The sequence below is a fragment of the Rhinolophus sinicus genome, chromosome 6 (assembly GCF_057876585.1).
Source record: "Rhinolophus sinicus isolate RSI-liver-muscle chromosome 6, RSI-T2T, whole genome shotgun sequence".
Lineage (NCBI taxonomy): Eukaryota > Metazoa > Chordata > Mammalia > Chiroptera > Rhinolophidae > Rhinolophus > Rhinolophus sinicus.
In genome coordinates, this window is record NC_142506.1 from 14,416,164 (window position 1) to 14,428,726 (window position 12,563).

At 34.6% G+C, this 12,563-nt stretch overlaps 1 protein-coding gene across 3 annotated transcripts in view; it reads right to left on the reverse strand.

Moving 5' to 3' along the window:
- The window catches only part of MTBP (MDM2 binding protein), a 67,264-nt gene continuing 54,701 nt past the window's right edge, over positions 1–12,563 (reverse strand). For 2 of the 3 annotated variants that reach the window (XM_019716980.3, XM_088798964.1), the window contains 5 exons: positions 5,479–5,745; positions 3,478–3,727; positions 2,734–2,847; positions 1,035–1,100; positions 343–479 (listed from right to left, as the gene is read on the reverse strand). In XM_019716980.3, the coding sequence (XP_019572539.3) occupies positions 441–479; positions 1,035–1,100; positions 2,734–2,847; positions 3,478–3,727; positions 5,479–5,745 (736 nt within the window). In that variant the 3' untranslated portion in view covers positions 343–440. Of the gene's footprint in view, positions 480–1,034; positions 1,101–2,733; positions 2,848–3,477; positions 3,728–5,478; positions 5,746–12,563 lie in introns of all 3 variants that reach the window. The other variant, XM_019716845.3, reaches the window with a different exon arrangement.

Below are 12,563 nucleotides of genomic sequence, written 5' to 3' on the forward strand. Positions count from 1 at the left end.
TTTTTTTTTTGCCCATATTTCCTAAATCAGGAGGCATCCAACAAATTATGCCCTTGGAACACATGAGAAAAACCATTTGCACTCTCACTTGAACCTCAGTAATTTAAATAGCCCTAACAGACACAGTCACCAAGAAATAAAGAAGTCTATTTTTCTATTTATTGGAATAATTAAATAACCAAGAGTAAAACTTTTAAAACATATATACAAATATTAACTTTAAAAATTAAAATATAGTGAAACTATGAAATAGGTATACAATTAAAATACATTAACTGAGCATCCTCAAAACTATATAAATATGAGATATTTATGAAATTCTTTAGAGATGTAACATCTATTCTTTGAATAAACTTTGAAATTTGTTTACAATGTTCAAACTAAGGGAAGAAAGCAGTAAGTAATAGCTCTTATAATTGTCCAATAAAAATGATCTTGTGCTATTTCTTGCTTGTCTTTTCTAATACCCATTCAATTACCTGGGGGAGGGGAGAAAAAAATAGGGTTATGGTTCATTTCTATTAAAAATATAAGTAATAGAAAAGGATACTGTTAAAACTTCAAAAGAAAATGGTAGAAATTTTAAAATAAAAAACGACAGCTCAAAAATCTTAACACATTTTATCTTAAAAACGCTTTTTATTTTCTGAGAGTACTTTCTGCTAGACTTCCACTACAGACTATAATAATTGTTCTCATTAGATAAAATGAAGATTCTGGTTTATTTTCTCACCTTTATCTCAAAATGTTTTCTAAGTGTCACTAGGAAAAAACCAAACTTTGAAAACAACTAATCAAATGGGTTAATTTTTCTAGCTCTTTGGATTTACTTTGTAATTTTTGTTTCTTAGCATCATTTTAGAAACTCTTGTTCACAGAGCAACCTAGTAAATACTACTAAATACTCTGCTTGCATACGTCTATTACTAAGTATTTTAAAGAGTGTTCTTACTGCATAGACAACAGCATCATAGCTACCCTGAAATCAAACAACAATTTAACTAAACGTAGTTTTATGGGAATAATTTATTTACCTGTACAGCATTGTTGTTTGCTGCTTTCTTCATTTCTTCAAATAGACCCCTTGAAGTTTTAAGATCCTAAACATAACAAAATACAGCATTTTACCACTTGTACATTAAGTTACAGAGAACAGATTACTAAATAAACTTGAGACTTTCCTTTATGTTTTAGCATCTCTTGTGTTAGAAGCTTTCCTCAAAAGTCAGCTAAACCTTGCCTGTCCAGTTGTATTTAAAAATGAAGTACTGAGTCAGGTGGGTACAGGACTAACCGGGGCGGGGGGCATCACTTCCTAAATTATATAAATGTCTATATAAATGTCTATGTTGTATATGTGAAACTAATATAAAATAATACTGAATGTCAACTCTAACTGAAAAAAAAATAGTCATGGGGATGTAAAGTACAGCATAGGAAGTATAGTCAATAATGTAACAACTAGTGTCAGGTGGGTACTGGACTTATCGGGATGAGTACTTCGTGACGTAGATAAATGTCTAATCAACAGGTTGTTTGTATACTTGAAACAAATAAAAAAAAGAAAAATCCTGAAAAAAAAAAAAGGAAATTGCATGAGATAAAAATCCATATCAAAAAATATTTTCATATTGATTACATGTTGAAATATTTTAGATATTTTATATTAAATAAAATATATTATTAAAAAATAAAAATTAGATACTGACAAACTTACTGGAAGCTCTGTCTTGTGCAGAACTTGTATACTGGTGGTTTCATGAAGGAAGGTCATAAGGGGGCCACTGTGGCCCCCAATTCTTCTCTCCTCCAGAGACTATTTCCCAGAGAGGTGGTGGAGAGAACTATGTGTGATGGGCCTTGTAGATAACATGTAGGAGAAGAATGGGCGGAGCAAGTTGAAAGTTCCCGGGCTGATTCTGTGGATCCTTATTTAATTCCCGTTTCCGACCCGGCCCTTGCCCCTGACTTTCCATGATATTGGTGTCATCAATTCCTGAGTGTCTCAGAGGCTGTGTCAGATGAATTGGTTTGGTTCCCACTGGTATTCTCCCAGGCGGGCATTGAGGTCGTCACTTCTTTTACTCTGCTCTGCCACACTTCCGAGTAATTCCTCTCGTCAACAATGCCATAAAAACAACTCCACATTGTTTTCTTTCCTCTATTCTTGGTTTTTGTACTTTAATACTGTCTTTCTTGAGAGATTTCAGAAAGAAGGGGAACTGAATATATGTGGTCAATTTGCAATTTTAATCAGAGACCCACATAAAACTGTGATTCAAGTCAGAACCTCTTAAAACTGGAGATAATCTAACCACATCTACATGTACATTTTAGAAAACTGCCATCTGAGTCGCTTATTTGTCCGATGTCCTACAATTACTGACAATGGATCCAAAATTAGAAACTGGGTGTTTTGATACTCAGTCCAGTAGCCATTTCACTATATACAAAAATTACTAATTAAGCATTTCTTGAAACTTATCGTCAACTGAAGTCAAAGACTTGTTAGGAAAATACTGAGGATACCAATTAAAATGTAGTCTTCTGTGTGTGGGGACTAAAATCAAATAAATTTAAAATATTTTGGCTCCAGTTTTTCGTCTCCATTAAAAAAAATCTGGAAACATTATAATTAATGAGTGTGAAAAATACTCACTAAAGATTACTTCATGTCAAATAGGAACGTGAGAACATGACCTCAGTTTTGCCGTTGGTGGAGAAGACAGGTACCTTTAGATAGAACTTGGAGATCTCAAACAGACGCTGGCTGCAGGCCGTGAAACACTCGTGTGCCTCCGCAATACCACGCTTCCTCAGGGTTTCAGCAACCACTTCTTTCAATATCTTGAATAGAACATAACATATGACTAATATTTCTCGGAAAAGGTACAAACATATTATTTCTGCTTTAGAGTTCAATTCTGTGAACGACACAGCCATGTATTAATAGCTGTACTAAAGATAGATATAAGATAGATATAAGCTCATTAAGACAAACCAATTGAGAAGAATAGAGACCTGAAATATATACACATGATCACACAGGTCACAGGATGATATCTGTTAGCAAGAGATGACTCGGGTATCTTAACAGAGAAATTTAAATCATAAGTTCTGAGTTGAAATCTCAATGTAAAAGTTATACACAGCTGGCATATCTACACGTACAAGTGTATTTATTTCTTATTATGGAACATTTCAAACACTGAAAAGTAGAGAGAACATTTTGTAACAAATCCCTATCTCAATATATCTATAAATCAGCATAAAGAGGAGCCATTTGTGGCTAATTTTGTTTCATTTAGACTCTTGCCACCCACTTTCCCATTATCCTTCTTATACCAGATGATTTTAAAGTAAGTTGTAGATACCATTCATTTCATTCATAAAATTTTTAGACATATACTTTAAATGAATCAAATAAAGGAATTTTTTCCCACAGAGAAGCGAGAGAGACAGGAAATGAACCTTTACCCGTGTATGTTTCTGTGATCTTGATTCCTTTCTTTGCCTCAGTGTTTTTGATTTGTGCACCCTTTTCAAACCCGAACTGGCCATTGCAGTGACGTTTGGAGCTTCACAGCTCGAAATTGGAACAGGTGGACAAGTCCCAGATAATGATCTCTGTGCCCACTGCTTTCTGGATGGCACCGCATGGTGGTGGTGACTAGAACTGCTGCTTGTCTGAGAAAGAAGAGAATCTGAACTTTCAGATTTCACAAGCCTATGGTGGGGGAAAATATTAAAAACAGAGATTAAGTGACTCAACAGGAGGTCCAGTTTCTGTCCTAAACGTTACAACTATACCCATTGAAACATAAGCCCAAGAAAAGCAAAATTTCTTGCTGCTACTGCCTGAAATAAGCAATCGACATCACATGATACAGTTGCTCCCTTAGTTCTTCCAATGAGTGACTAAAACACGGAAGACAACTGATAACAAACTATTAGGTTGGTGCAAAAGTAATTGCGGTCTTTGCAATTATTTTTAACCTTTTAAACCGCAATTACTTTTTCACCAACCTAACAGAATTCCAGCTAATAGGAAAAGCAACAAGTAATATTACTGTCACCCTCCCCATCATTTACAATTTCTAACATAAATCAGCTATGGCATGCCAGGTGGTGCTATTTATAGACTCAGCACGCACCTGTTGAGTACTTCCACTTTTCTATTAAGATAATTTTGACAAAGAAACCACAGCCTATACTGGTACCTATGCAACTACCTGTGCAAAATAAATAACAATGTTAACACAAATTCAAATAAAGCTATAAAACTGACTCTTGTTTCAATCTTTCTAAAATGTTTAAATTTCCTTTTACAAGACAGGGTCTCATATCCTTTAATTTTGCTAACCAAAGGGCCACAACATACTTTCTTTTCTTGAACATGTATCTCTTTATTAGTCTCAAGTCAGAAGAAAGAACTATTATTACAAAATACAGTATCCTAAATGTTAATGGATTTGCTGTTTAGCTTAGCTGGATCAGGTGTAAAAAGTACCATGAATTTGTAAAGTGCTCATGAAAATAAGTTATTCCGTATCAGGGAAATAGTATTCTAACACCATGTTTCCCCGAAAATAAGACCTAACCAGAAAATAAGCCCTAGCATGATTTTTCAGGATGACATCCCCCGAACATAAGCCCTAATGCGTCTTTTGGAGCAAAAATGAATATTTAAGACCCAGTCTTATTTTGGGGGAAACACGATATTTTTAACTATTCAAAAAAAGATTTGAAAGTTTCTCTTTAACATATTTCACACTTTTTGGAAAGGTTAAACACAATAATAGTTTAAGGCTTGCTTTAGATGCCAAAGATCTAAATTTGACAAAGATTCTAAATATATATAAATTCAATAGACATTAGTGTTCCTTACACAAACTTCTAATTTTTGTTCAAGTATTTGGACATTTTACTTAGCCAGTAAAAAAAGTATCTAGGAAATTTCACATAATGTATTATTATGGAGGCTTTAAAGCTATATTTTATGTGAAACAAGTGCTTTTAAAATGGTGCCTCATTGAACCCCTTATTTGAGGGGCCAATGTGGGCACGAAGCAGTGAGAGGAAAGAAAAGGATGAGCTACCGAGCTACCTACCGGAGAACTGCCATCCCCAGACACCCTCTTAGAGAAACTCAGCTGCTTAATCTATTGGATAAGATCTCCAGTGTCCCTTGGCTTAAAATCTTTACAATCCGTAAATGCTTTACAATGCTAATGGACTGTATATTAGCATAGAAAGCAAGAAACAGTGTGTTTCTTCCAAGTCATTTCTTTTTATAACTTATAAGCAAATCACCAACAGTTCACATTAAAACAAAATTCCTGGTATGGAGGAATTAATCTAAAATCTATGCAGAAAGCAGCTTAAAAATATGAACGGCTACCAGGAAAAAAAAAAAAACACCCAAAGGACTAAAGTACTTTCTGTGAAGATACTATTTTTATGTACTTAGTATATCACCTTTTATTGGGATAAAGGCAATTCAGATCTTTTGATCTCCTTTTCAATCGGGATACTTCGGTCCGGAGTTCACTCTGTAAAGCTTCTCCGTCAGGAACACTTCCAGGCTCTGACAAAGCTGCAGGAGATGGAAGAGGGCTCAACACAGTAGCTACTGGAAGACTTTCCCGGGTACAGGTAGTTTGAGTTTCATAACGAATAAGACGAGACTGAAGTTCAGAAAATCCCCCATCTCTTTCTAAAGATTTCCGGTCATCCAAGCAGTATCTAAGGGAGAGAAAGATCATTAAAATCAAAGCCCTTATGACAGCAATGGGCTTTCCCCTGCCAATTAGCAAATAGCAAAACATTTACTTAAAGAGTTCTTATTTGACTTCCTAATTATTGGTAGAAGGTTGAGTGACTGGCCGACTTTTCTCACAAGCTCAGTTTTTCCTAGGCTGCTAGATGACACGGCAAAAGATGTACACATTTGACGTATGCCTCCTCTTTGACTCTTTCTGGGCAACAGATTAAGTTAATCCTCTGGCTTACTTTCAAAATAATACAGTTCCTGTTTTAATACTTTTTAAATCTCTACCAACCTGATTTCTCAGCATGGCTGATATGTAGCAACGAGAAATGCTACCTTCTGTCCGCAAGGGCACACTTATTTTCAACACAAAGATTAAAAGGGTATGAAGGCATATTCTAAACTGGCTCACCAGACACAGCTCAGAACAGTCCCAATTCCTTTCATCGAAACTCTCTTTCCACCTTATTGACTGATTGCCAGATTGTCCTTGAAGCACTTTGGCTGTCTCTGTGCATCTAGTTTCTGTCTAAATCTGATTGAAGGCATCAGTGAGATGTTAGCTCGGAGAAATGCCACGTTGTTAAGTACAACAGTGAAGCATATTGGGAAGATCACCTGTGAAGTGTGTGACTTTGGAAAGCTCTGCACTGTCTCCCATGCTACAGCTGCAGCAAGGAAGCACAAATGGTTTCACATATGCGACAGCAGGACTAGAAAAATTAAAACCTTTCTCTGTGATCTGTCCTCTTCACTTGTAAAATTCTAAGATGCTCCCTAAAATCACATTTTGTGTCCATAAGCCTTTTGTTCAACTCCCAAGCAGTGTATCGCTACCCAAACATCTGATTGATTGCCTGATGGAGGTTTTAAGGACTTCCTCTCTCTCTCGCTCTCTCCCTGCGATACTTTCCTATTTGGTTTCTAAGAGTACAGACCAGGGAGGCAGACTCCCTGGATTTAAATCTGGCTCCACCACTGACTAGCTGTGTGAACTTGGCCAAATTACTTAACTTTGTCTCTGCTTCTGTTGCATTGTCTGCAAAACGAGATTTATAGCAGGGATCTCAAAGAGCTATTGTGAACATTCGTTGAATGGGTACAAGTTAGCACTTAGAACCCGTGCCTGGAGCACGCAAGCAAAGTTGTCAATAAACGTACGCTGCTTCTGTCATTGTTGTTGTTATAATAATAATAATTATTATTGTTATTATTATTATTTTATCATCATCATCACTAGGTTTATTTTATACCACAGCATATCCGATAGTATGCTGATAAAATACGTAGCATAGCCAGGATTTAAACCCAGGTTGATGGCTTCAGAGCCTGATTTGAACCAATGTATTTCAGTATACTATTCTTAGGTAAAGTGCAAGGATTATCTTACTCAGAGGTCAGTCCATAGCTGAATATTAGAATCATCTGAAGAACTTTTAAGAAATATTGACACCTGGTGTACATGCCCAGAGTTTCTGATTTAATAGGTCTGGGGTGAGACCCAGTCTTGGATATTCTTTTAAAAGCTGTCTAGGTGAACCTAAAGTGTAGCTAGGACTGAAAAATCTCTGATCTAACCCAATAGTCTAACAGTGGAGAAAACTATTGCCTAAGTCAGAATGTTAACTGGTGGCAGAGCACTGACTAGAACCTAGGTTTCTCAATTCTCTAGTATTCTTTCTACAGTTTGTTGTTTAATAAAACATATTTCATGAAAAATCAGCAGCAATCCTAAGGATTACTGATGAGTCCTACTTCTGTAATGGGCCTCTGATTGGATCTAGGGTAAAATTAAGGACCACAGATGTAAAGAAAGGTTCTAGGCAAGAAGCAATGTATACACATGTGCAATAACGTAAAATGTATACACATTGCAGTAACGCAAAAAAAAAAAAAAAAAAAGGGTAATGTAATACTTGATTAGCCTCTGGGGAATTTTTGAGAGAAAAGATGACAATCTTGACTCTAAATGAGTACTTTTTCTTACTCTAAGATTTTGATACTAAGACGCAGAATTTTTCTTTCAGTTTTAACATCTCTTGATCGTATCTGTCCATAATATCCCTTCAACTCACTTTTGGGCACTGTGCATGTTGACTTTAATTGCCATTTAAAATGTCTTCAAAAAGATTATACTATGATTTGTCATTGAAACAAGTTACTGAGTAAGTAATAAAGGAACAGAAACAGAGCAGCAGAGTGTATATTTGATATTAGTGAAGTAAATATGGATTGCTGGATGAATGACTACAGTTTCATATTTTCTTGCAAAACAATAACTAAATGCTGTAGGCATCCCAAGGAAGGAAAATACCTATAAAATTAAGCTGTTTTTGTCGTGTAAATACAAAACAGACACGATACTGCCTACCCCACACCAAACAATGCCAATGAATGCACAAGAAACTGTTAAAACGCCTGGGACAGATGAAAGAAAATTCAAAGCAACAAGAGGCTGATGTGAACAACTGATTGTCACAGTTTGTCAGCAGAGTTTAATATGTTGTTAAAGAAAGCAGTGCATCTTACAATCAGTGGTATCTTATACCCAAGGATAGAATAGATAAGTAAAAAAAACCAATAGGCCATCAGTGGATATGCTTCACTTTGCCTTAAGAAACATTGATTTGCAGTTGAGCAGTTCATATATTTTTCCCAAATATTCCTTACGTCATAGTAGAAGAAGAGCCCAAGGATTCCAAAGGCTTACAGCAAACACAGGAAGAGAGAACTTTCCTTGTGGTTTCCTATTTACTTTAAAATTTCACTTGAATTTTGTTTCTACTCCACAATCTATGTTTAACATAAATAGACACCCCCCCCATGCAATGCACACAAATCTTGAAAACAACGCACGTTTCTGGATTCACTTTGCTCACTTATTGCAAATTCAGTAGTTCAAGCTCAATGCCCCAAGCTTAACTAGCATAAATTTATAAAGAAAACTCAGTCACAGCTAGATTTATTTCTTTATGGAGGTAGGCAATAGACGAGAAGAAAACTATTCTTTTATAATGAATCAGAATTTCATAACATTATATCTGTATAAATAAATAAACCTCTGCGTCGATTTAGACCAATCAGGAAATGATGCTCAAATAACTCTTAATTTAATACTTTGATAAATGACCATGAAGAATGATCATTTATATTTCTCTGTACCATTAAAATTTATCAATAGTAAACTGAAAACAATAGAAGAAAAAAGTAGGGAGATAAGACTCAGAATAGTCAAGACTAAACTACAGCCTTTGGGGAAAAATAGTCAAAAACATGGTTATATGATGGATACTTCAGTCATCAGTTAAAAATGGAATTATTATAGCTTATTCCATTTAAATTAGTGCTTCAGTGAGTCCGTAGGGCTGAAGAGGAGAAAAACACGTGTTTCATGGGGTTGATATGCTGACCATGCAGCCAAGAAAATAAAATGTTAATACTCGTTAGTACATTTTCTCAGTAGAGTTGATCATTATTGTTGATCACAGTAATATAAGCACTAGTTACTGTTTTAACTTTCAGACTCAAGTTATACACAAAGCATCTTTAATGCTTATTAGGTTCCACTAACAGATTAGGAGGCCCTAAAATTCTTATCAAACAAAATGGGAGAAATGCTGCTTTATAGCTGACGAAATATGAAATAGACATTTAGATATATTATTTAAAAACATAAAAATAAACAGCAGAAAACTCAAATTGAGAAAGGAAACCAAATCCTTGTCTTTCATAGTAGGGAGTCAATAATATTTTATATGGGAATATTAAAAATATTAATGGAAGGGGATCCTTTAGAATAAGAGTGGCAACCACCAGAGAAACTAAAATCAAACAAATGCAACACTTGTTTCTGAAAACTGGAACTGGAGGTAGGGAGTAATAAAGGAATTGCTGGTTTTTATTATAAACTGTTCTGTAATACTTAATTTCTAGGTCTTTAATAAAATCACAAAGAAGGGAGAAAACAAAAATATATCCTATTAAGCAAAATTTTATATACTTGAAAAAAGAAGCGCCTACTTAAATTTGACTAAGGTAAATTTAGAGCAAACAAAAAGTTAAATCTGTAATCATCGCACAAATGGGTATGTAGCTAAAAATATGAATAGTTTAAATAAAAGGTTTACCTAAATTTAAATTTATTTGGGAAACAGATCTAACATTTTGATGTTAAAGAGAAAAGCATAATCCTCTCAAAGAAGGAATTCTTTCCTCAAATATCGGAAATGAAAAGCTTGAACAAATGGCATTTCTTATCTTTTTATGATTCAGGGTGATGCCTGTTGTTAACAAAACAATTTAAAATTCTTATGTGAACCACTTAGAAGTATCATTTCATGTAGTACTTCTTTCAGAAATGACGCATTAATAGATGTTGTAGTTCCCATTGCTCATTTTAAAGTCCTCAAATTCCACACTCAGACAGACGTTTAATGTCTTAGTTTAACGTTGCTTGTTATGCTGAGTAGTATTGCTTTGTATACATATACCAGTTATTTATTTCTTCTCCTATTGTACACCTAGGCTATTTCCCAATGGGACTATTATGAATACAATTGCTCTGTATATTCTTGGACAAGTCTTCTTGTGAAGTTATGATTTCATTTCTCTTAGGCAAATACCTAGTAATGGAATTGCTGAGCGATAGGGTCTGAGTATGTTTAGTGTTATAAGAACCTGCCAGACCCTTTTCTGAAGTAGACATATCATTTTATATTCCCACCGACAACATATGAGAGTTCCGATTATTCCATATACTTGCCTATAATTTATCAGTCTTCTCAATGTTAACCATTTTAGTCGGGGCACAGAATTTTATTTTAGGATGTACTATAATTATTTAACCAAGCCCTTAAAATTAGACATTATTTTTAATGTTTCTTATTTTAAATAACACTGAGAACAAATACCCTTGCATAATAATTCAGTGTATATCACTAATTTTTTCATTAGGCTAAATTAATCAATCAGTTGTTATAAACATTTGCAAATTTTTCTATTCTACATTTCTTGCTAAGATTACTTCTGATATTTATGGTTTTACTTGCTATTTTGAATGGGTTCTGTTTCATTGTGTTTAAAATTGGAAATGGCTGGTTAGAGAAAAACTGTGCTTTTTATGTGTATCTTATCATTGGCCATTCTACAAATTCTCCCACTACTTCTAATAGTCTTTCAGGTCTCTACTTCTGTTGGTTTCCTTATTAATACATATAACTCCTTTAAACTCTTTACTTTTCCTTATTTTAATTCATTGGCTAAAACTAACAGAACAATGGTTTTAAAAAGAAAACTGGCAACAGCAGGTATCTTTTCTTGCAAGTGACTTGAATGGGAGTTTAATTTTGATGCTTGAAAATAAAGTGACTGAGGAGTTTGTCCCTAGTGTCAAACTTTACATCAATATTCCTTAAATGAAATAAATACTATTTAAATATAGCAAGGAATCTAAAAAAGTCCTAGAATGACTTGTTGGGTGGTGACCTTCCGTATTTTTTAAAATTGCACTACAAGCCACCTACTGTGTTTCCCCGAAAATAAGACCTAGCTGGACAATCAGCTCTAATGCGTCTTTTGGAGCAAAAATTAATGTAAGACCTGGTCTTATTTTACTGTAATATAAGACCAGGTCTTATATAATATATGATATATGATATGATATGATATGGTACAATACTGGATCTTATATTAATTTTTGCTTCAAAAGACACATTGGAGCTGATGGTCTAGCTAGGTCTTATTTTCGGGGAAACAGGGTAATATGCCTAAGCTAAAAACACTGAAGAAATTCTTATTTCCATCCTCATCCCCAACATCTAACTGGCTTCCCAAGTTCTTTCCATAGCTCCTATTTGTATTCTCCTTCCTATTTTCACTATCTTGAGAGTATTCTAGCCTTTCAACATCTCTTGGTTGAAATATTTCAATTTATCAAAGGACAATGAGATTTCTTTCAATGAAACAAACCCAAGCATATAATTTCATGCTTTAAAAATAAAGGGTTTTTACTGTAAAGATCAATCTCCCTGCCAGGTCAACTATGGTCTTCACGACTACATAATTTGGTCTCATTATAACACAAAATACTTATTATTCTTATGAAAAAACAAAAATGCCATTTCCTTAAGTCAGACAGAAAAAGCAGAGAACCATGTGATTTCACTGATATGTGGTATATAAAACAAAAACAACAAAAGAATAAGACAAACAAATGAGAAACAGAAATTCATAGATACAGACAATAGTTTAGTGGTTACCAGAGGGTAAGGGGGGTGGGGGGCGGGGGGTGGGAGATGAGGGTAAAGGGGATCAAATACATGGTGATGGAAGGAGAACTGACTGGGTGGTGAACACACAATGGGATTTATAGATGATGTAATACAGAATTGTACACCTGAAATCTATGTAATTTTACTAACAATTGTCACCCCAATAAATTAAAAAAAAAAAATGCTATTTCTTCTTCCTAGAATCTATACCTCTGTACCTCTCTCCTCTCCCAGATAGTCCCTTTCTGCCAGGTTAACTACCATTCCTTCTTTCAAACATCGTTCAGACATCCTCTCAAATTCTCTCAAATATTTCCTGATGCTAATTTGCTCCATCCACTGGGCAATTATATAACTGTCTTCTAACACCATTTATACTCTACTAAAATCATGTATGTTTTTCTTTCTTTCTCCCCTAATAGAGTATGTGCTAATTAATGGCAGCAATAGTCATCTTACAGTCTTTTGTATCTTTAGCCCCCGAGTGAATGACTGTCAGTGAAGTATTTTTAAAGTTTGTATGA